Below are 23,239 nucleotides of genomic sequence, written 5' to 3'. Positions count from 1 at the left end.
TAGGCAAAATAACCAGAATAATTTAACTCTTCTTCAACTAGCAATTTGGACAGTAGGTTGATGAGGTCACACAGAAAGAGGTACATGAAGGCATTAGTATCCTTAGGTGTGCATGCGTCTTGCTGGTATCCTTAGGTGCACATGGGTGTCTCTTTCTATTAAGTTGCATTCTCCAGAGACAAAAAAAAAAAAAAGCAAAAATGTTCATATGTTTCTAAGTAAATGGCTTGTGCCAATGTTTAAAATCTTCAGCTGTCACAAGAGCTTACACACTGGCAGACTATCAAAATGAGAAATATCTCTTGTGTTTCTGGGATAGATCACCTTTTGTTGGAAATGCTGAATTTACAGAGCATTTTGGGATGAACCGCTGAAGCTTATTTGCTGTTTGTGTGGAAAAGTGCAGTTTTTCTAGAGCAATTTTCAAAAAGATTTTGTTTGGAAAAAATCAGTACTTTTATGGAGATATCAAGACTAATAATACTGATTGTCTCACATTTCTGGACAGGTAGAGTTCTGTCTCCTCCCAGATCTGAAGCAGAAAGTAAATAAGAACTATGAACGAGTGAGTGTTAGTCACTCAGTTGTGTCCAACTCTTTGTGACCCCATCGACCGTAGCCCACCAGGCTCCTCTGTCCATGGAATTCTCCAGGCAAGAATACTGGACTGGGTAGCCTTTCCCTTCTCCAGGGGATCTTCCCAACCCAGGAATCAAACTCAGGTCTCCTACACTGCATGCAGATTCTTTACTGTCTGAGCTACCAGGGAAGACAAATAAGAACTATAACTTTCTAAAATATTAGGATCAATATTATCTCTTGCCAATATTCGGTATTTTTCAACATTTAATTTTCATTTATTTTGGTTTCAAGCTAACCTTGAAGGTTGGATTTTATAAGTATTTTTTAAAATCATAGACACAGTTTAGTTTTTACTTAGTTAAAACTCCCTGGAAAAAGTAGAACTGGAGTCATATACCAAAAACAATAATGATTTGTTATTATTTAAACTTCCAAGTCTTTCTTTTCCTCAATTGTGGATCCGTTGCCTCAATTCAGTTCAACCAACATTGTATAAAATTGCAGTTTAACTCATGACATGATGAGATTTAACATGCTCATAAAATTCTTCCTTGATGATCATGTTTGGCCTGGCCTTAGCTCTCCCATAACCTCACTATACCTCTCTCACTTACCAAAATTTGTCTTCTCTGGAACAAATATATTTTCCCCTGTCTCCTCATAACAGCCTTTTCATTCCCTCTCCTCTACCCATATCTAAAAATCCTGCAAGTATGCTGATTAAGAATATAATTTGATTTGGTTGTAGCAAAATAATAATAATAATAATGATAATAATAATGAAGGCATTATACATATCTCTGGATAGTTTGTCTTTTTTCTCACTCCAACTCTTAGAAAAACTTCAGTCCCAAGAACTGTGCAGTTAGCAAGCTCTCAGCATGACCCTACTTATTCATCAAACTATTTGAAATCATGACAAAGTTTGTTCCTCCATATTTTATTAAACTCAATTAAGTAATGGGATCTTTTGTCATCAACTTCATCTTCCATGGAAAACTCACTGCACTTTACAGTTCATGAGATGCCAGCCATTCATTTCATTGTGGTGTTGAAGGTAATTTGATTTATGTCTTGCTCTAGTTAAGATGCCCATGTCTTCCAGCATTTTTGACTTGGAGTTAGAGGCTGAGGTCAAGTTAACAATGGTAATCTGTCTCTCTGTAAGCAAACAATGAATCACCATTTGGGTTTTAAGACTATGGTAAGATTTGACTTGGCAGCTTGGTTCAAAGGTTGTCAGCAAAATGTATGAAAGTGGCCTGCATCTGGAACCTCTGATCATTGATGTCAAGGATTTCCTAACAAGGCCACCAATATAGTTGTGAATAATTGGTAAGAAGTAGGAGTGGTTAAAGAAGCATTAGTTCTATACCCTATTTGGACTGGATTGATTTGATCTAGACTTAATAATATTAAAAGCTCTTCTAGCCATTCCCAGGGCACAAATGAAAATGCTTTCAAATTATTAAGAAAGAATGTGACTTATTCAGGACAACGTGTAAGGCAAAACTACATGAAGTAGTTCATTTCAGTCCCTTACTTTGGGCCAAGTAAACTGCCTTTAGAAAGGGAAAGAGCTTCATAAGAGTTGCAATATTTTATTACTAACTGAAGTAGAGTTTGTTTTAGAAAGTTGGCAGGTAAAGCGGCTGAAATTGAGAGGAATAATTTGTAAAAGTTAGGGGCCAATTTCTTTCAAGTATCTTGTTCTTAAGAAATTTGCACAAGGTGATGACTTTGCTATGAAGAAAACTCCAAGATCTAGTCAATTTTGAGTTTTTCGTAAATAAATTCAATGCCTGCTACATAGTAAGCATTGAATTAATATTTGCCAGTGAAATGAATGTAGCTTTAGTGCTTGTTTATGAGCGAATATTTATATGGCTTTAAAATATCAGCATTAAGAAAAGGCATTTGTTTTCAAAAGCCATGGCCTAAAAGCAATGATTTTTATGATTTGAACTGACAAGAATCTACTTAATGCTGCTACAGTTATTTGATCTTATTGCATTGTGCAAAATAACACTAACAGGTTCTTTTGTGTTTCTGTCTTTGATGCTTTATTTCTCTGTACTGATAAAGGGGGGATAATATTCAAGATAGACATCTGTTTACCAGGTGAGAATTTGAGCTGATCTCTAATACAGAAGTTTCATTAGTATATGTGGATATCACTTGTTGATTTTCATTGACCTTAATACTGATATGAAGAAAATTTTCATTAAGGATTCATTTTGCATGAATACCAAAAATTAATGCTCTAGAATAATAGTCAAAAAACAATTGCCTTCTTCTGGTAGCAAATCTGCAAAAAGAAAATAATTACTATTAACTATGCTGTTCCTGGGTTCTATAAACTTATCGTGAATATGTACTGAAGGGAGTATTAACACACTGAAGTAGAAGCAGAAACACTTGGCTTTTGGGGATTTTAGGGTTCCTTGCCAAGTATGTAAGCATCTCCTATACCTGGTCTGCCCCCTTTGTCTAACCTCCATACTGCACATGATCCAATCTGTGAATTCTAAGCAGATAATACTGAATGTTTCCCTCTTCAAGGTAGAATTCTTGCATCTAGTATGATTGTTGCTATCCACTAAAACAGAAGATTGGACCTGGGTGTCCTTCTTTCTAGATTCTACTCCTATCCCTTAAGTTTTATGGATCTTGGGGAAAGCAGTCATTGGTTTCATAGCCTCTCAAGCTTAATATGTAATTATTTCATAAAGAAGCAGAAAATTATGGAATCTAATCTTATTTATCAGTTTCTATGGTTGTGAATATAGCATAGCTAACTTATTGTACACTCATACTAAAGTAGAATGTATCAGATTTCCATCACTGTAGATGTTTTTCTGAACATTTTCATAATAAAAGTTTTCTGAAAAATAAAACTAAATAGAGTTATGGAAATGACAAAATAACAACATGATCCTCAGAGAGGTGACTTTCCCAGAGTAACATGGGTAAGAATTGATAACTCACAAATCTGCATCCAGGTCTCCTCTCTCTATATTACCTTGGTTCTGTGAAATGAGGTGAGAACATGGACCTCAAGTACTTTCTTGAAAAGTGAAAGTGAAATTTGCTCAGTCGTGTCTGATTCTTTGTGACACTATGGACTATACAGTTCATGGAATTCTCCAGGCCAGAATACTGGAGTGGGTAGCATTTTGCTTCCCAGGGGAGAAGTTTGCTTCCCAACCCAGGGATCATACCCAGGTCTCCCGCATTGCAGGCAGATTCTTTACCAGCTGAGCTGCAAGGGAAGCCCTCCGGTACTTTCTTAAGGGCCCATAAACCAATAGGGTACTGTTTCTACTCCCACCCCCTACCCCCCGCCATTAGTGCAATAACTCCTGGGAAGAAGTATAAAGTCATGCCTAAGAAAGTGATACTGAGTCACCAATGCCAACTCAGACTGTGCATACTTTGAGCAAATAACTTCACATTAGTTTCCTTAGTTTTGCTATAAAATAAAAATAATAGCCATTCCCTTGCAGAGTTGTTCAGGTTATGAAATGAAATAATACAGGGAGAGAGTTTAGAACAGATCTGATGCACTGTAGGTACTCAGAGAATGTCAGCTCTTTAGTCAGGAGCCTTTCTTCAGTTCTCCAATTCATTAATTGCCCACAACCTACTCTCTGGTCATTCTTACCTTCTTTTATTTCTATAAACTGTTCCCTTCTCTCTGCTTGAATTCTTATATTCTGAACATCTGCTGGGGGTAAAAGTCTCCTAACCACAATTTTAACCATGCTACTTAATTCACCTTTTAGTAGCTAAATAAAACATAAGATTGAAAAATAGGCTTGCATAAATTAACCCTTGGTTTTCAGAATGGATATATTTCTCCTGGGCCTTCTCAGATAGTGCTGGTCCAAAAGAACCACCTGCCAGTGCAAGACATGCAAGAGACTTGGTTCCATCCCTGAGTCGGGATGATCCTCTAGAGAAGGATATGGCAACCCACTCCAGTATTCTTGTCTAGACAATCTCATGGACAGAGGAGCTTGATGGGCTACAATCCAGAGGGTTGCAAAGACATTACTGAAGTGACTAGCACACACATACAGATGTCTATTTCTCCTGTGGTATTAATATAATCCATCTACATTAAGTTGAAATGGCAAAGTTCTCAAAATTTTATGTATTGTTTGACTTTTATCTGGAGCACTGACAAGGAGGAAATATTAACAGACATTTATTAGTACTGTCCACACATATGGAGGATGGCAATCACCAGGTTCCACAAAAAGGCAACAACCATCATGAAGGCTCCAGTGAGATACCATGCTGACTGTGTCATAGAAGGTTCCATTGCAAAAAGGAACATTGTCATTTTGACTCCAACACTAAAACACCATAACATTTCCTTAATGATTGTGTCATATATGAGCGTATACTCAGGAAACAAGTCTTAAAAGGAGCCAGGTGGAACTTGCTTTCACCACCTATGTGAGCCCCAGGTCTTAGCCTCATTTCCCTTTTCTGTTCCACATGCGATTTTCCAATTCTGAGCCACCGGATTATCCACACTCTGTAGCTCTTACAATGACTTTGCCCTCTCAGCCTTTCCTCTCCAACTAGTGCCTTAATTGCCAAGGTAAACTGAAAAGGCCTGTTATCGGAAAATGTAAGGATGGCTGCTTGCTGATTCAGATTTGCTTATTTGCTATGAACTTCTGCAATCAATATCTTAAAATTTTCTAGCCCATTTGCAACTCGAATATAAGTGTATTGAGCCGTTTTGGAAGAGAGATGCCATATGGCAAAAACAAGCAAACATATAGCAACAAACAATGAGAGAACTACTTAGGAACCAAGAGCATTTCCTCTGATCTCTTATACAATCTGTCATCTGGTCCTATTTATTCCACCTCAAAGAAAGTCTCTTGGAACAACCCCTTATCTCCATCCTTATCCAGATCTCCAGTTCAGGTTTTTATCTCTGGCCACCACAATGGGTTCCCATCCTCCAATCCAATATGCACACTGTCATCAGTCTGACCATGATGTTTCTATGGCAACTTGTAAGCACCAGCTTAAGGCTTCAGTGTGATATTAAAAATGCCTCACTTTTAAGGACCAGCACAACTCTTCAACATCATTCTTGCTCCTAAACCCTGCCCTGTAGCCATGAAGTAATGTATCTATCACTTTCAATAAAAGACTTTACTCATTCATTCTCTTCCTTCCGACAGATGAATTTCTACTCTTCTAGACCCAGTTCTAACACTGTCCTTCTGAGGACACCCTGATTCCCACCTGATAGGATTAACTATTCATTTCTTTTAGATTCCTTAGCCTTTCTTACATGTCTGTATGTAGCACTTGTCAGAATGTTCTATGTCAGTTTTTCACGTCTTCCTGAATCAGTTCTCTTGGATTCTCCAAAACAGATACTAGGCTTATTCAATTTTATATCATCAGTGCCAAGCACAGGACCTTGTGAATAATGTAAATGTTGAATAAATATTTAATAAGGAAATGAATGTGTACATATACCAGCTAGGGAGCCAGTGTTCTGTTTTTGTGTAGGATCAGCCTTGTACACAGTCATGCATATAGGACTAGAGAAGTATCCCTTCCTTCTTTTTTCTTTCCTTCAACAAATATTTATTGAGCAACTTCTGTGTTCTAGGTTATATGAGAGGCATCAGGCATATTAAAAATAATAAAACATTGCCTCTTCCATGGAGATGCTTTCAATTTTAATATGAAGGAAAAGCAATAAATTAGTAATATGATTTGGGTACCAATTTCTTAACAGTCACCCTGTATGTTTATAACTGGACCACGAACATGTCTTCTTCTCTCTGAGGGCCAGCATTTGAGATAAGCCTTGAGTTGCACATGGTCACCTCCATCTTATGCCCTGACACCTTAGGATGTGCAGGTCATCTTGGGAGAACCTTCTTGAAGTGTCTCAGTAGCTCAGAGAATGCTATCTGATGCAGAGAATGACAAGGTCATTGATCCAAGGGTCAGGACCCCTGGGTTCAAGTTTTAGCTCTGCCGTTAATTGGCTATGACCTTGGGCAAATGACTCACTCTTTTGGATGTCTTGTCTGTAAATTGAGTGTGTTGTTCTATACTCTAGATTAATAGCTCTCAACCAGGAGTTCATCATGGGATTTTAAAAATATATCTCTTCAGTCCATACCTAAGAATCATGAGTTAGAATTAAATCTCCCAAGTTAAGGCCAGGCTGTGTATATTTAGCAAAAAAAAAAAAAACTTGCGGGTAATTTGGAGAGTCTCTGACTGAGCTATATCTGCTCTTGATAATATCTTGATATCTGAGGTCTCTGGGCCTCTGTCTGGCAGGTCCCCACCCTGACTGAGACATGGAGACTCTAGGCCACTCCGGTCTTTCTCCCTTAATAGGCTGTGAGAACCAGGAACATTGTTTCAAGAAACAATCAGATCAGTAGCTGACATCATAGGTCTTCCTGAAAGAGAGGAAAGAGATGCAGAACATAGATAAGACAAAAAAAAAAAAAATCCCCAGATACTTGTGGGATGCTAGTAATCACAACTGGCACCGTGGGTCTCTCCGCAGCTTCTTGAACTTTAAGATGGTCTCAGCCATTCTGATGCCCTCATCCCCATATATTTATCCTCTGACTGAGGCACAAAGATCTGAGTGAGCTAATGCATCAAGCCATGAAAAATGAACAATTAAAACAATGAAGTTGTCAGTTCTTTTACCAGATTGCAAATAAATAAGCTGCCTGTCAGCCTGGCTGTTCTGCTGGACCATTAGTTTAATACAAAGACATTCTGAGAAACGGGTGGGTGACAGCTGATCTATCACCAGGCCTTTGATAAGGACTTGAGCAAAATATGCTGTCATAAACCACCTAAGGTCAATCCCAAATTGTAAGAAGCAAAGTATTAGATGAAATTTGCATATACCTCTCTGACCATCATGAAAGCTATACACTTCTTTTTTTTTTTTTCTTAACCAGTGAGAGGGTAGGTACTTGTTTTGACAGTCTAAAGCATCTTTCTGCTTATGCTTATTTAGCTTGTCAGGAACTCTGTGCTGGTGTAGATGGCCTTGGAGTTTGTAACTGTCACAGTGATCTTGGGACTACACAATGTATCTCCTTGCTAGGCTGGACAGGGTCTTCCCATGAGAAATTACTTTGTGCCGTGACAAATGCTAAGACAGTCATAAATTTCCAGACAAAAAGTCAATTCATTGCATTTTCTTCTGTGTATGGTTTGAATTCTGTGTGCCATCTCAGAAAACATTTGCCAGCCAGATATATCGCTCATGGAAAATAATTGTGAATATATAAGGCAGTAGACAAGAAAATTAAGTAAAGACAAATTCATTACATTCTCTAGTTGAGATCTCATTCATCTTTAAATTTTAGTGGAAAAAGTAAAGATATGAATGACCTCTCAGGAGTCACTTTGAAGAAGATAACCCTTATTTCCTAGAAGCAAAAAGCACTATTAGAAAGTTTACCCATAGTAAAATTAGGTGAGAAGCAGTGTTCATGAGGTTTTCAGGGTTAACCAACTTGTCTAATTGATTTTGTTTCAACTCGAATTTAGCAAAATGACTCCTCAGTTTTTACTAAAAATCATTCAAATGCCTGAGAATGCAATAAATCAAAAATGCAATATTATCCTTTTCAACATCTTCTGGGTATTTATCTCTATTCAAGTCATATCTCCATGGTAAAAGTGATATAAATTCTACATAAATCAAAAGATAGTAATTGTCAATTCAGTCTTATTTTGGAGTACATTCACTGATTAATTCAAAGGGTGAAATCTCGCTTTAATTGTGTTGTTCAGTCACTAAGTTGTGTCCGCCTCTTTGCAACCCATGGACTGCAGCACTCCAGGCTTTCCTGTCCTTCACTATCTATCACCAGGAGTTTGCTCAAACTCACGTCCATTGAGTCAGTAATGCCATCCAACCATCTCATCCTCTGTCGCCCCCTTCTCCTTTTCCCTTCAATCTTTCCCAGCACCAGGGTCTTTTCCAATGAGTTGGCCCTTTGCAACAGGTGGACAAATTTTTGGAACGTCAGCTTTAATATAGAAAAACAACTTAAACCTAGAGAAGCAACCCACAGAGGTTTTGTGGTTCAGAATGATTTAAACTAGAAAACGGCATGGATTATACTACTTCAAACTGGTCTGACCAGTTCTTCCAGGGACTTGAATGGCTAACTAGTAAACAAGGTGAATAAGAAATTGTCAATATAAAACTCTCCAGGCTGATTTCCATACCTACTAAGTTAAAGCACAGCTTGGTCTACTTTCCAACTTTGTAATCTCTTCAATGTTATATAAAATTAGCACCCTTCTCACTTCCTAAGAAAAATCCCTGAGAGAATGGAAAAAAAGTTCAGAGCTCATCCTAAGGCCATCTTAGTTTTGTTCTGATTTTTTCACTTAGTAACCTTACCATTTGTGCAAGTGGTTTAATGTCTGCTTATCTTACGAGGTGTACAGTAGCACCTGCTTAAAGGAGACCTTACACATATTAATAAAAGCAAACACTGTTCTACAGATAGGAGAACCCCTAAAGTTATTTTCTTAAAACAGAAAAACAATATTATACATGAAGCCCTAAGAGCACAAGCAGTTCATGATGTGGTGACATCCACTGTGACGTGCATTTAGTCTTTCACTTCTCTCAGTTTTAGCCCTTGAGAAGTCTCTTCTTGAGTCTTACTGTAGGTGTATCTGGCCCCTCAAGCTGCTTCCCAGGTTCTTGCTGGGCTGACCTTCTCTCAAGAATCCCAAGTCATTCTCAAAATGACATTCATTACAACATGTCCTTTGGTTCCAGTAAGTAAAAATTTTTTAAAATAACTGATGATAGTTTTTCCATATTTTTATATTATATAGTTCTTTAAAAAATTGTATTGTGTTGATTTCTATAATGACTTGTGCATCAAGCTATTATTAGTAACATAACTACTTAATAACATGATCTCTAAGGATAAATCAGAAGCTACTTAAAATACTTGGGAATATAGAGATTGTGATAGGCTGAATGATAGGCTCTTAAAGATGTCCTAGTTTCTGCAATCTGTTAACATGTTATCTTACATGGCAAATGGGACTTTGCAGAAGTGATTAAGTTAAGGATTGGAGATGGAAAGATTTTTCTGGATTACCTGATAGACCTAATATAATCAAAAAGTTTCTTATAAGAGGGAAACAGGACTTCCCTGAGGGTGTAGCAGCTAATACTCTGTGCTCCCAATGCAGGGGGAGTGGGTTCGATCCCTGCTCAGGGAACTAGATCCCACATGCTGCAACTAAAGATCTGAATGCCACAACTAAGACCCAGCAGAGCCAATAAATACAAATAAATATACATATATTTAAAAAAAAAAAAAGAGGGGAACAGAATAAAAAGAAGAAGCTAAGCTGCTGGCTTAGAAGGTTTGAGAAAGTGGCCACAAGCCAAGGAATATAAGTGGGTTCTAGAAACTAGAAGAGGCAAAGAAATAGATCCTATCTTTAAGTCTTCAGGAAAAACGCAGCCCTGCCAACATCCTGGTTTAGACTTCTAACCTGCAGAACTGTGAGAGAATAAGTTTGTTTTTAAAAGCCACTAAATTTGTGACAGTTTGTTACAACAGGCATAGGAAACCAATAGAGAAACATTTATAACAATATAAGCCTTACCATTGTCTAACATACATACAGAGGTACCATTGCCCACACACTATTTGGGAATTATATCAGTAACTCATGGGCTTCCCTTGTGGCTCAGCTGGTAAAGAATCTACCTGTAATACAGGAGACCTGGGTTCGATCCCTGTGTTGGGAAGATCCCCTGGAAAAGGGAAAGGCTACCCACTGCAGTATTCTGGCAGGGAGATTTCAATGGACTTGTATAGTACGTGGGGTTGCAAAGAGTTGGACACAACTGAGTGGCTTTCACACATCAGTAACTCATACATACTTGGATGTTTCCCTTTGGAAATTTTTCCTCCCTGTTCTTCTTTCCGTCACCTTTCCCTTCCCAATACATATACTCTTTCTAGTGTTTTAGACCTGTTAAATGGTAATCTCCTGACAGAGAACATTTGAAACAAAACACATCCCATCCCCTCTCTGCCAGTCTAAATTAAGGTCCCTGATGTCATTCTCTCTCATAGCACCCTACCCCCTTACAACATTTTAAAATTAGACCTTTATTAGAGTGATTGTTTTATTGTTTTCCTCTTTCTTCTATTGCAAGTTTGAAGGGTACGAGTACCATGTTTGATTTTGCTCACTGTTGTGAACCTAGCACAACTTGGATACCTACTGGTATCCAGGAAATATCTCTTGGCTGAATGAGAATGTTCCAGAATTCTGCGAGTTCAGTTTTGTAAGATGGAGTGAAAGCATGCCTCATAATGCAGTCTATCAGGGATCATGAGGCAACAAACTAATACACCACCTTCTCCTTCAGAGGACAAGGAGCAGGTTTTGCTTTAACTTTGATTTCCTCAGAACTCCTAGTCAAAGTCATTCAGCCTTATGACAATTGATAGATGTTTTTCACGATGCATATATAATCTAAGAAATACTATAGTACTTCTCAAAAATTCTCTTTAATAGCATTCAAAATGCTTTTGCTGCTTTTATTTCCATTTGCACTTTATTGGTTTTCAATATGGGGTTTCCCAGGTGGTACTAGTGGTAAAGAACCTGCCTGCCAATGCAGGAGATGTAAGAGATGTGAGTTTGATCCCAAAATGTAAATTCCTTCAAAGACACTTAAACATCCATTTAAGAACGGACTTTGAGAACTTCAAGAGATCAATTTTTCCTGAGTAATTATTTATATCTTTTGCAATTTTGATTCCACTGGAGTTCAAGAATCAAAGCTAAGGATTTGCTTGAACTCTTCTTGGGATGGAGAAGTATTAACATTTGTGAACATTTTTGTGAAGCTTCAAAATGCAGAACAATTAAGGAGGATGTGGATAAATTTTATTTACATGTATTTCAGAGACGTCATGCCATGTGGTTTCAATGTTCTTTAGAGAAACATCAATCTTTCTTTTTAATTTTTTAATTGGAAGAACATTGCTTCATAATATTGTGTTGGTTTCTGCCATGCAACAATACAAACCAGTCCTGATTATACTGGTTTATGAGAACCAGTGTCACCTCCTGGTGATATATAGCACGTCCTTCTTGAGCCTTCCTCCCCTCCCTTCCTCCCACCCCTCTAGGTCATTATCACAGAGCGTCAGGCTGGGCTCCCTGCATCACACGGTAACTTCTTACCAGCTACCTGTTTCTCCTGTGGTAGCGTATATATGTAGGTGCTACTTCCTTCATTCATCCCACTCTCTCCTTCTCCACCTGTATCCACAAGTCTGTTTTCTATATCTGCATCTCCATTCCATCCCTGAAAATAGGTTCATCAATACCATATACATGCATTAATATAGAACATTTGTTTAGAAAAACATTGGTCTTTAAATATTAGATACTTTTCCCATATTATTCTGAATGTGTCTATGGGTTTTGTCCATATATAGCATCTCTGTTAAACAGTTGATCCTGATTTTAAGTATAAGGGTTTCAATGGAAAGGAGACAGATTTTACTGAAATACAAAGAGATTCCCCTATGTTACAATGTCTACTCAGTTATTCCTCATGACAATCTGTGAGATTGCTCTCATTGACCCCACTGTACTGAAGAGGAAATTGAGGGTCTTATTGACTATGCTAAAGCCTTTGACTATGTGGATCATAACAAACTGTGGAAAATTCTTCAATGTAAATCCATGGCTAATTCATTTCAATGTATGACAAAAACCACTGCAATGTTGTAAAGTAATTCGCCTCCAACTAATAAAAATAAATGGAAAAAATAATAATAAAGACTAAGGGACTTCCCTTAAAAAAAAATAAAAAGAAATAAAAAGAAAGCACTTTGTAAAAAAAAAAAGTAAAAAATTAAAAATTAAAAAAAAAAAAAGAGATGGGAATACCAGACCATATTACCTGCCTCCTGAGAAATCTGTATGGAGGTCAAGAAGCAACAGCTAGAACTAGACATGTGACAACAGACTGGTTCCAAATTGGGAAAGGAGAATGTCAAAGCTGCATATTATCACCCTACTTATTTAACTTATATGCAGAGTACCTCATGTGAAATGCCAGGCTGGATGAAGCACAAACTGGAATCAAGATTGCCAGGAAAAATATCAATAACCTCAGATACGCAGATGACACCACCCTTATGGCAGAAAGTGAAGAAAAACTAAAGAGCCTCTTTCATCAAGAAGCGAGTGAAAAAGTTGGCTTAAAACTCAACATTCAAAATATGAAGATCATGACATCTGGTCCCATCACTCCATGGCAAATAGATGAGGAAACAATGGAAAGAGTGAAAGACTGTTTTTTGGGGCTCCACAATCACTGCAGATAGTAACTGCAGTCATGAAATTAAAAGACACTTACTCCTTGGAAGAAAAGCTATGACCAACCTAGACAGCAAATTAAAAAGCAGAGGCATTACTTTGCCAACAAAGGTTCATCTAGTCAAAGCTGTGTTTTTTCCAGTAGTCATTTATGGATGAGAGAGTTGGACTACAAAGAAAGGTAAGCACCGAAGAATTGATGCTTTTGAACTGTGGTGTTGGAGAAGACTCTTGAGAGCCCCTTGGACTGCAAGGAGATCCAACCAGTCCATCCTAAAGGAGATCAGTTCTGAATATTCATTGGAAAGGCTGATGCTGAAGCTGAAACTCCAATAGCTTGGCCACCTGATACAAAGAACTGACTCATTGGAAAAGACCTAGATACTGGGAAAGATGGAAGGCAGGAGGAGAAGGGGACGACAAAGGATGAGAAGCCTGGATGGCATCACTGACTCAATGGACATGAGTTTGAGTAAGCTCCAGGCACTGGTGTTGGACAGAGAAGCCTGGTGTGCTGCAGTCCATGGGGTCACAGAGTTGGACACAGCTGAGCAACTGAATTGAAGTGAACTGTGGTCTTAGCAATTGTTTAAAGCCAGAGATGACGTCCATAGCGGTGCTGAGCCTCCCTGACCCAAAGTTCATGCCATTTCCTCTAGACCACACAACCTTCAATGGATCTTGCAGACGAGCACAGTAATCATGAGGCCCCTCTCTATCAAAGCAAATCATTCAGAATATTGCTTCCCTCAAAGCCCCAAGCCAGTGGGCCCCATACCTCAAGACGGGAAATGGCTAAATAGATGGGGAAATGGGACTTATTACACAAACACTTCTGTGTTCAGCATGGCCACGTTGATTCCTTAATGTTGTTATTCTCTTCAGAGCACAGAATTGTGTGGCCACATTTGCTGTGGCCCTGTCAAGCTTTATGCTCAGCAATGCCATGGCAAAAACAGGTCTTCCCAGTGATGGGAAGAATTTGTAGAACCGCAGCTCATGGCTTCTGAATTTATCAGAAAGCTTTAAAGACACACATTTGATTTTTCTGATTGTGAGCATTTCATTAGGGAGTATCTTTCATCACATTACAGTGAAATGGGGCTGATGCTTTTATGTATTTACTGACAGCGATGTAAAGGAAGTAAGAATATTACAAACATCCACTTCCAGTCACCTCTGAAATGCCATGACCAGTTCTTGCTTCACCACTCAGTAACAAGTAAAGTTAATCAACTTCTCAACCAGCAAAACCAAACGTGCTCTTTGGCATACCTAGCGAGTTCAGGATAAGTGCTTAACTGGTACATATATATGACTAATCAGTGACTCTTAGATAAAAAGGATGTTTAGATCAACAGCAGATTAAATAAACAGTTGTTCACATGCTGAGTCAGATTCCACCTAATTCTCTTACTTGTACATATCCCAGTCAAGAAGAGAGGAAAAAATTCTCCTTTTTAAATTAATCACCCATATTTCATTAGTCTATGTTTTTAATACTAAGCAAGCAACCAAGGGCCTTTAAAGTTAGAGTATCTAGTTTGTCTACCATTGCTGTCATTTCTACTTAAAAAGAAAACTGGAAAATGAAATGATCTTAAGGATCGTGGATGCAGAGAAAACAAATAACTCCAGAGGCACACAGAGCAGCCAGTGAAACAGAGGGATACCGTGAACAAGGCAGCTAATAACTTCTCCAGTGCTAGGGTTTTCTAAAAGGTTTGTTCTCTCATGATGCCCCACCCCCGAGGTGATAAAAGGTTGATCTAGATATTGTTATGCAACTTTAGGTGCACCAACCTAAATTATGTGATTTTTGTTTTTCACTAAATTTGTTTGAATTGTCATCAGATACAACCATGAAATTCAAAATGTCTGCTTGACTCCAACTTGTAAGCTGAGAAATTGAGAAATATCTAGAAAACCTTTCTCTTTTCCTAACAAAATGGTATGATATTATTTAGAAGTTGGGAAGGAAATCTTTTACTGCTTGGGCTGTAAAAAAAAAAAACCAAAAAACCCTCAAAACCAGCAGAGTAGCTGACAAGTGACACAAATACAGTACATACTAATGCACAGAGAGAAACAACCTTGAGAATTTAAACCGGCTGCACCAAAAAAAAAAAAAAAAAAAATCTTTATCCAGATATGTGGTCCCTCATGAATTATACTATTATTTTAGTTGATTTTACCTGACATCACCCTATGAGTTTCTTTAGTGACAAGAAAATTGCAGCCGGCCCTTGACAGTCGGTCACAAATTGACTGAACAAAACAAAATCAAACACTGAAGTAATCCCCAAGTAAATTTAATGAAACCTAAATCCCAATGGGTAGCACACTTCTGTAGGCAATGGTCTTATTTAATAAATTTTTCCCCGCTTTCACTTTTAGAGCTATATATACACAGACAAATTTAATTCATTGGGTTTACATTTCCTCTTTCTCTTAGCTTGTCCACCAGGCACCTACGGGAAGGACTGTAAACAGGTATATCAGTGTTCAGCTGAGAATGAGGAGTGTCACCCAGTCACAGGGAGATGTACCTGTCTGCCTGGCTACCATGGAAACCGCTGTCATCTCAGTAAGTGTGTTCTGTGTGTTAGTTGTAATTTATTGAAGAGACACTGCTGGAGTGGGTCATCACTCGGAATGCTAAAGGGCAAATGTTAATTCAAGGTTCTAATTCATTGTAAATCCTCTGGGAGTTTTTATTAGAATGGTTGAAAACATACTTTCCTGTGTAACTCATTCTCCCATTTGTCTTTCCTATTCAAAATATCCCCAAGAAAAAGATAAGAATTAAAGAGAAAGAAAGAAGAAAATATGAACCAATTATTATAAATCGATATATAGCAAATGGCAACATATTTGGAGTGTTTCAGAAAGTTAGTTAGTTCCACAATCTCCTTTTAGGAACAACCAAGTTAAATAAATTGTTATTCTGGAATGAAAACAATGACTTGCTTAAATGACAAAATGCCAGTTGGCTCATTGTTGTATAATAAAAAAGAATAGTCCCTTGACCAAACACCTTATATTCATTTGTTAGGACATTTTAACATAGAAATGGTTATAGGAGAACACATGATAAAAACTCCCAAGGAACATGTTAAAATGTTCAGTCAGCTACTTAATTTTTAAGCTCGTAATTATTTATAATGTACTTTTTATAGGTTTAAGGATAAAATGATTTGGCTTTAGTTTCATTTTTCCCCAACTTGGCCCTTGCTACTCTCTTTTCTCCCCAGTCGTTCCTATAACAGGTTTTGTTTTTTTTTCCCCTACTTTCCTTTCCTAATTCTGCAAGTATATGGATGAGTTTTGGATCTCCCCCAAAAAACACCAGTCATAAAACATAGACTCATGGTCAAGCTATTGGTTCCCATTTTCCACAAGCCATAGAATATATATTTTGAATATCAATTCTCACATTTGTCCTAATTTTAAACATTACCAACTAAAAACACAATTACGCATGTACATATGGTTTAATACACCCATAGAACCCATAACCATTGCATTATTCAAACTTACAATGAAAAACTAAAGCATTAAATTAATAAAATTTTAATTATTTTTTCGGTCATGGCAAATCTCAAGCAATGGAAGAAAGGAGTGATTTTCTCACATCTGATGCTGTCACATTTCTCAGGAAGAATTTCTTCTTGATATCAAGGATATTTCATCTGAATAAATCAAAATTAAGTTACATAAAGCTGGTCGTACTTCCATTTCAGAAAGCCAGCTACCTTGGGTTGAAGGAGGAGAGCTTTGCCTTGAAAAAGCCAGGTTGAGGCCAGAGGCCGCTCCCTGACTGGTCTGATGGGCTCAGTCCCAGGCAACACGTGGTTGGAAGTTGCTGCAAAGGTTCCTTGGCAATATGCACTGTAATTACAGGACGACAAAAGAGGGGTTCAAGAAAATATCCGAAAACAGTGTAGCTGGCTCAAAAGCAAATATTCCAGCAGCCAAAAACAACCGGGCTTTCATCTTCCCAGGTTTGGAGTGGAGAATCAACATTTTCTCTCAGTAGAGGTCAGAGGAAGCGGACAGACTTGGAGTAGGAATCTCACCACTTTTCCTTAATTTATACTGGGTGGTTTAGTCCCAGTCTATGGATAGCAAGCAGGGAGGAAAACAAACAAACTTCCTGATAGATGTAAACTCATCTTCCTCTCTATTTTATGACCAACATGAAATTGTTAAGTGATTACAGATCCTGGAAATCTTTTGTTTCTCTAACCTACAGTATGATTTATTAGAAGTCTCTCTGAGCGAACTGAAGGCATTGGAATCCTCTAGAACCATAGACCACTCTGTTGACAGTATCCATAAGAAGACCCATAACACTTGGTTTAGGATGCTTTGAGAAACATGGGCCACAGGATAGCTCACCTGTGCCAAGAGGAAGATGTCAAGACATGAGTGGAAGCTCGGCTTGAATGGTCTTGCTCATAGCAATGACTATTCAGACAGGCCAAATCTTAGTATCTGTTTTTAAGAATAAAAGAAAACTGTGTAACAATGGCTGGTGCATATGTGAATAAACTGGTCAAATACTACTAGGAAAACAGACTGACAAACAGATTCAGGCTTTTCATTTGCTTTGGAGCTAAGTGTCTCAAGATACAGTCACAAACTTGCTTGTTCTAACTTCCTAATTAAACTTCCCAAGTGCCACTCACTTCATCATGGTATAAGTAACCTTTAATATTTAAACAAATCAGAACAGTGAATTCATTTCCAAGCTTTTTCTTAGTTAATCTCCTTCATGTAGAGGGGGTGGTGCAAGGATAGGGGAAAATATTAATAATCATCTTCTAATGGAAAATAATGGCTTACAGGTGGCATAGTGGTAAAGAAATCTCCTGCCAGGGCAGGAGACACAAGAGACGTGGGTTTGATCCCTGGGTTGGGAAGACTCCCTGGAAGAAGAAATGGCAATTCGCTACAATGTTCTTGCCTGCTGAATCCCATGGATATAGGAGCCTGGTGGACTACAGTCCATGCGGTCTCAGAGAGTCAGACACGCCTGAGCACACGTGCACACACACACACACACAATGGAAAATAACCAAATATCCCTTGTTCAAAAAACAAAATTTCCTGGGGAAAATAATTGTGAAGAATAGAACAAAGGCCAAGAAATGATGTGGAATTTTAGGAAATGAGAGAGGGGAGACCAAACACCCCAACGAGCCAAATGAAATCATTATCTCCTGGGCGTATGTTTCCTTATTAAATTTAGTGAACATCTGAGCAAGAGATGTGTGCATGATTCTAGAAGTTAGACTCTCACATAGTCACAGAATTATGTGTGAAAGTAGAGCTGTCGGTAAAATAACTTATTCTTGGGGAAAAAAATGTATGGGTACTTTTGTAAACACATATCATACTCTTAATATAAATTTAATGAGTTGCAGGATTAAGAGGTTAGTGCATATACTGTCTTTCAACAGATGTTATGCTCATTAGAAGGTTAATTTCATCATATTCAGTGTCCCGATTTTGAAAGGATAATTAAGTTGAAGGCTTATTTTCTTTCTGTATACCAAGAAGAAACAGCAAGAGATGATGTTTTCAAATGCAAAACCACCATTCAGACAGTTTGTAATGAGTATATGTCAGAGAGAAATTATGTTTTCCAAGTCATTTCAATTCAAATGAAAGTGATCTTAAAATATAGATCTTTACATATATCAGTTATATAAATTCATCAGATAACAGCATCTAACTCTTCTTTCCTTTTAACTGATGCTCATTCTTTTATACCCATTATTATATATACAGTTCAACATTTTCTACATTAATGAATATGTAAATTTCACTTTATGGGGTGTTTTCTTTTCCATATTTGAACAAAAACCCATGTCACTTTTCACTTCCTACTCATGGGATTGCAGAATTTTTTATATTAGTCAATTCTTAATTTAACCTACTTTTTAGAAGCATCATGCCAGCAGTACCCACCACACTTCATTGTTTCCAAGTATACCTTTATCTTTCTTTGTGTTTTTTCTCCACTATCAAGTAACCAAACATTTGTTTTAAGCATCATATAATAATGATAAAAGCTATTAAAAATTACATTCTGTAAGACAGACCCAGATAGACATGAAAGCATTTTATATTTTGGTGAATAAGAGGAGATAGAGACTCTTTACACCATTCTGTTTTTAGATACACTCTATTGAATTTTAGTAAGGGAGAAAAATAACTTCTTAGGAGGACTAAAGAATGCTGTAAACCAAAGAAGTATCCATTAACTATGAGAACTGGCATCCCTTGGAAGGAAGAAACAATAGAAGAGAATGTGAAGTGCCTTCGTCATTTTTCATAGAAAGGAAAAAAGTAACGCAACAGCTGCGACAGAGAAGTCACCTTTAATAAGAATGATCTTAGCTGTTTGCCATTCATTCTCCATCTTGAAGGACTTTATTAATATTTTAAAACTGAAAGAGAAGGGGAGAAGGGAACTGAAAGAGGGAAGGAGAAGCCAGGGCTCAAGATCAGACAGTGGATTCTAGGACAGGATATAGATAGGGATTATAAACAATCTGAGTCTCAATAAAAACCATCCTTTGGTGTCTAAAACCTGCTACATGCGCAACACTCAAAAATGTTCTTTACCATCGATTCTTACCTAGAAATACAGGATAAAATGGAAGGAAGCCAGTGGCATTCAGTCTCTAGTTTAGTCATTTTTAGAACTGTGCTTCCAAGTGAAAACGTTGTGCAAGAGGAGGGACCTCTGGCAAATAAGAAACCTTTGCACTCAGGTTAAGGAGATAGGGAAAGGGTTTTGCCATAGGCCCACCAATGATCTTGCCACTGTGAAAGAAAATAATGGCTACCATTAACTTGGCAGCTATCTGAGATTGGTGATATGCTAGGTGCCCTACTTGTTCACACAACAAGCCTGTGATTCTGTTATCATTCTCTTTGGGAGCAACGAACTAGGAGCTCAAAGGAAGGACTTCTCAATAACATTAGCAAGTGGAAGATACAGGGTTCAAATCTCAGTCTTTTCAAAATGTTCGACATCTTTTTATTTTAGAAATATGACAGGAAAAAGGAAACTGGTCTTTACCAGGTAACATAATTTTGTGCAATAACATTTTTAAGTAACTATACTTCCTGATCTTCAAATAATTATTTAGCCAGATGGACCTGAGGTCTCTTGAAACTAAAACTTCTGTGATTTTAAGACTTTAAAGTACCAGACGTTTCATAGAGCAGGACAGCAACATATTTGGAAGTGCTTCAAAGTCAGTTAAGTGCTTGAATCCCTGCTACATTTTCTCTACTAGTTACTTATCCTATTTCTACTTAAACTCCTACAGAGATGGGTAACTCACTGCCTCATGGTAAAAGCTTATTCCAATCCTGGACAGCTCTTTCAAAGAGTATTTCCTTATTGAGATAATATCTCCCTTCTTCCTTTTCCATAAGACTTCCTTTTCATGGGTGAAGACAGTTTTACTCTGAGGTCTATTTTCTCCTGGCTAAATACCACCAATCTTTCAATCACTGCACAGATAATATGGTTTTCAGGTCACTCTTTGCCCTATTCAGTCTCCTTTTGTCTTGAAGTCTGGCCATTTATCTACCTCTTACACAAGTATCATCATGGTCAGCCCAGATCCACGGATATGAGTAGAAAACTGAGACACTAATAGAAAATGAAGACGCTTCCTCCATGCTTTCTGCCATTTTGAATTCTTATGTGTATTAAACCCAGATCATTCCAGATCAGACAAACAATACTTAGACATTAACTGAAAGAATGACTTTTTCTAGGCAGGAATAAAACAACCTTCTTTGGTGAATTGTCTTTTTTTCTGAGCATACTCTAAAAGTGGGTAGATTTTCAAGGAAGTTCAAGGTTACGTTTCTTATATCTTATTAATGAACAGCCTCAGGAACTCTATGTCCCCATCTGTACTTCTAAGGCATCTATACATATCCATTTGTATCCTCAGATAAGTCCATCCCTTGAATCAGTATCTTGAATGTGATAAGAATACCAAAGAACAGGGCAGTAATTGGAATGTTGAGTTAACCACATGACTATGGGCATGAAGTTGAGCACTGATAGCTTCAAGTTACAATACCACATATGGTTTTGTTCTCTCTCATCAGGATGTCCAAAAGGCACTTATGGTCCTTATTGCCGAAGGAAGTGTAAGTGCCTGAATGGTGGTAGCTGTGATACCATGATTGGCACCTGTGACTGCCTTCCTGGCTTCATCGGGGCTAACTGTAGTCAAAGTAAGTCACTCTATCTACTATGAATTTAATATGCTAAAGCAGAGTTTTAAAGAACTGCATTTAGAGAGTACATATTTTTGCATTTATTTTACATAATGATTTACTGCAGTAACAGGAGTAAATTCTAGGTTGAGGAATACTTCTGGCAGGAATTTGATTGAGAGCTGAAGTCAGTGAAGGCAGCCAGGAAGCCCTCTGGTCACAACCTCTCTTGCCCCAGCAATGCTGGACTCAAGTCAGGATAAGAAAATGTGTTTGGCAAGATCAGAGCAGACTGGAGATTCCTATGTACACAATGTCAGATTCATTGTCCAAATTTCCACAATTTCATTTATCCTCAGCAATTTTCCAGTTCAAAATTAAGTAGTTTCCCCTTACCTAAAAGTAATCATTTCCTGAAAATCCAAAGACCTTAAATAACTACCTATCATACAAACTCTGGGAGATGGTGAAGGACAGGGAAGCCTGGCATGCTGCAGTCTGTAAGGTTGCCAAGAGTCGGACATGATTGAGCAATGAACAACAACATCATACAAGTAACTACTGACATAAAATTTAAGGGACCAGATATAAATTAAAGATGCCATACAAAGCACTGGCTTAGACATTGTGGGAATATCCTTAGCAAACACATTTTGCTTTGATAAAATCTGTTAGTTTCCAACTATTTAGACAGTTCACAAGATGATGATGGTCTTTAGGGAGGATGGAGGAGGCAATGAGTTGGAGGGGCATGGTGGGGAGGTGATCCTGGCAATGTCCTATTCCTTAACCTAGTTCTGTTGACGAGGATGTTTGCTTGGTGACCTTTTATTGATCTGTCCACTATTATTTTTTTGTGCACTATTCTGTATCTTCCCTGGTGGATGTTCCAAGTGGCTCAGTGGTAAAGAATCTGCCTGCAATGCAGGAGACCTGGGTTTGATCCCTGGGTCAGGAAGATCCCCTTAGAGGAGGGAATGGCAACCCAATCCAGTATTCTTGCCTGGAGAATCCCATGGCCAGAAAAGCCTGGTAGCCTACGGGCTACAGTCCATAGGGTCACAAAGAGTCAGATATGACTGAAACAACTTCACATGCATTCTTTATCTTTTACTTAACAAAAGAGTGAAGACTTTTTTTTTCAACTTTTCATTGTATTTTGGAGTATAGCCTATTAACAGTGTTGTGATAATTTCAGTTGGACAGCAAAGGGATTCAGCCATACATATACAGGCATCCATTCTCCCCCAAACTCCCTCCTATCCAGGCTGCCACATAAGAATAAAGATCTTAAAGATTGAAGGACTGTAATTGTGAACTTGAGATTCTCTTATTTGGAAGAATGATAATGAAGTTTGTGATCAGGCAGAGTTATGGTTATATGGTAAAGATATCCAGAATGCTTATCTTCCTCAAGCAGATAGTTGCTCTGTTTTCTTCATATAAGGGTAACCGTAATTACTTTGCTTCAGTATCCTGCTGTTCTGAGAATAAAAGATGAATAAGACAAAGTCCTGGCTCCAAGTGGCAGAAAATTGAAACCTAATGGATACTGCCTCTGAGGCCTCAATGGCCAAGTTATCTTTGAGTGAAAGCCAGCCCATAAACATCTCTCAATGAAGGTTCTAACTGGCTCCTTTGTGTTTGTTCTTCAAAGAAAATTGTTGGAGAAATTTCCTTAGGCCAGAGAATCTTCAAAAGTCATGGTTTCCTTGAATGTTGGGAGGAGTTTTGTCTGCAGAAAGCCACGATCTTGTACTTGAGCAATTTTCCTTCTCTGCTTTGACAGCTATCGAGGTCAGAGCCAAGTTTTCTGTCACCTCTTACAAGTTCAAAGAATTATGATATTTGTTTATGTATACACACTTCCCTGGTGACTAAGATAGTAAAGAATCCACCTGCAATGTAAGAGACCTGTGTTTGATCCCTGGGTTGGAAAGATCCCTTGGAGGAAGGCATGGCAACCTACTTGCAG

The 23,239-nt window shown here is 37.9% G+C and overlaps 1 protein-coding gene across 1 annotated transcript in view; it reads left to right on the top strand.

The window, feature by feature from the left end:
• LOC110151118 (multiple epidermal growth factor-like domains protein 6) overlaps nucleotides 1–23,239 on the top strand; it is a 107,129-nt gene that overhangs the window by 58,597 nt on the left and 25,293 nt on the right. Inside the window, exons 9-10 of the mRNA XM_070467083.1 lie at nucleotides 15,461–15,592; nucleotides 21,154–21,282. Coding sequence (XP_070323184.1) covers nucleotides 15,461–15,592; nucleotides 21,154–21,282 — 261 coding nt within the window. The remainder of the gene's footprint in view (nucleotides 1–15,460; nucleotides 15,593–21,153; nucleotides 21,283–23,239) is intronic.

The sequence above is a fragment of the Odocoileus virginianus genome, chromosome 4 (assembly GCF_023699985.2).
Source record: "Odocoileus virginianus isolate 20LAN1187 ecotype Illinois chromosome 4, Ovbor_1.2, whole genome shotgun sequence".
Classification (NCBI taxonomy): Eukaryota; Metazoa; Chordata; class Mammalia; order Artiodactyla; family Cervidae; genus Odocoileus; species Odocoileus virginianus.
This window is presented reverse-complemented; position numbering and strand designations above follow the sequence as displayed.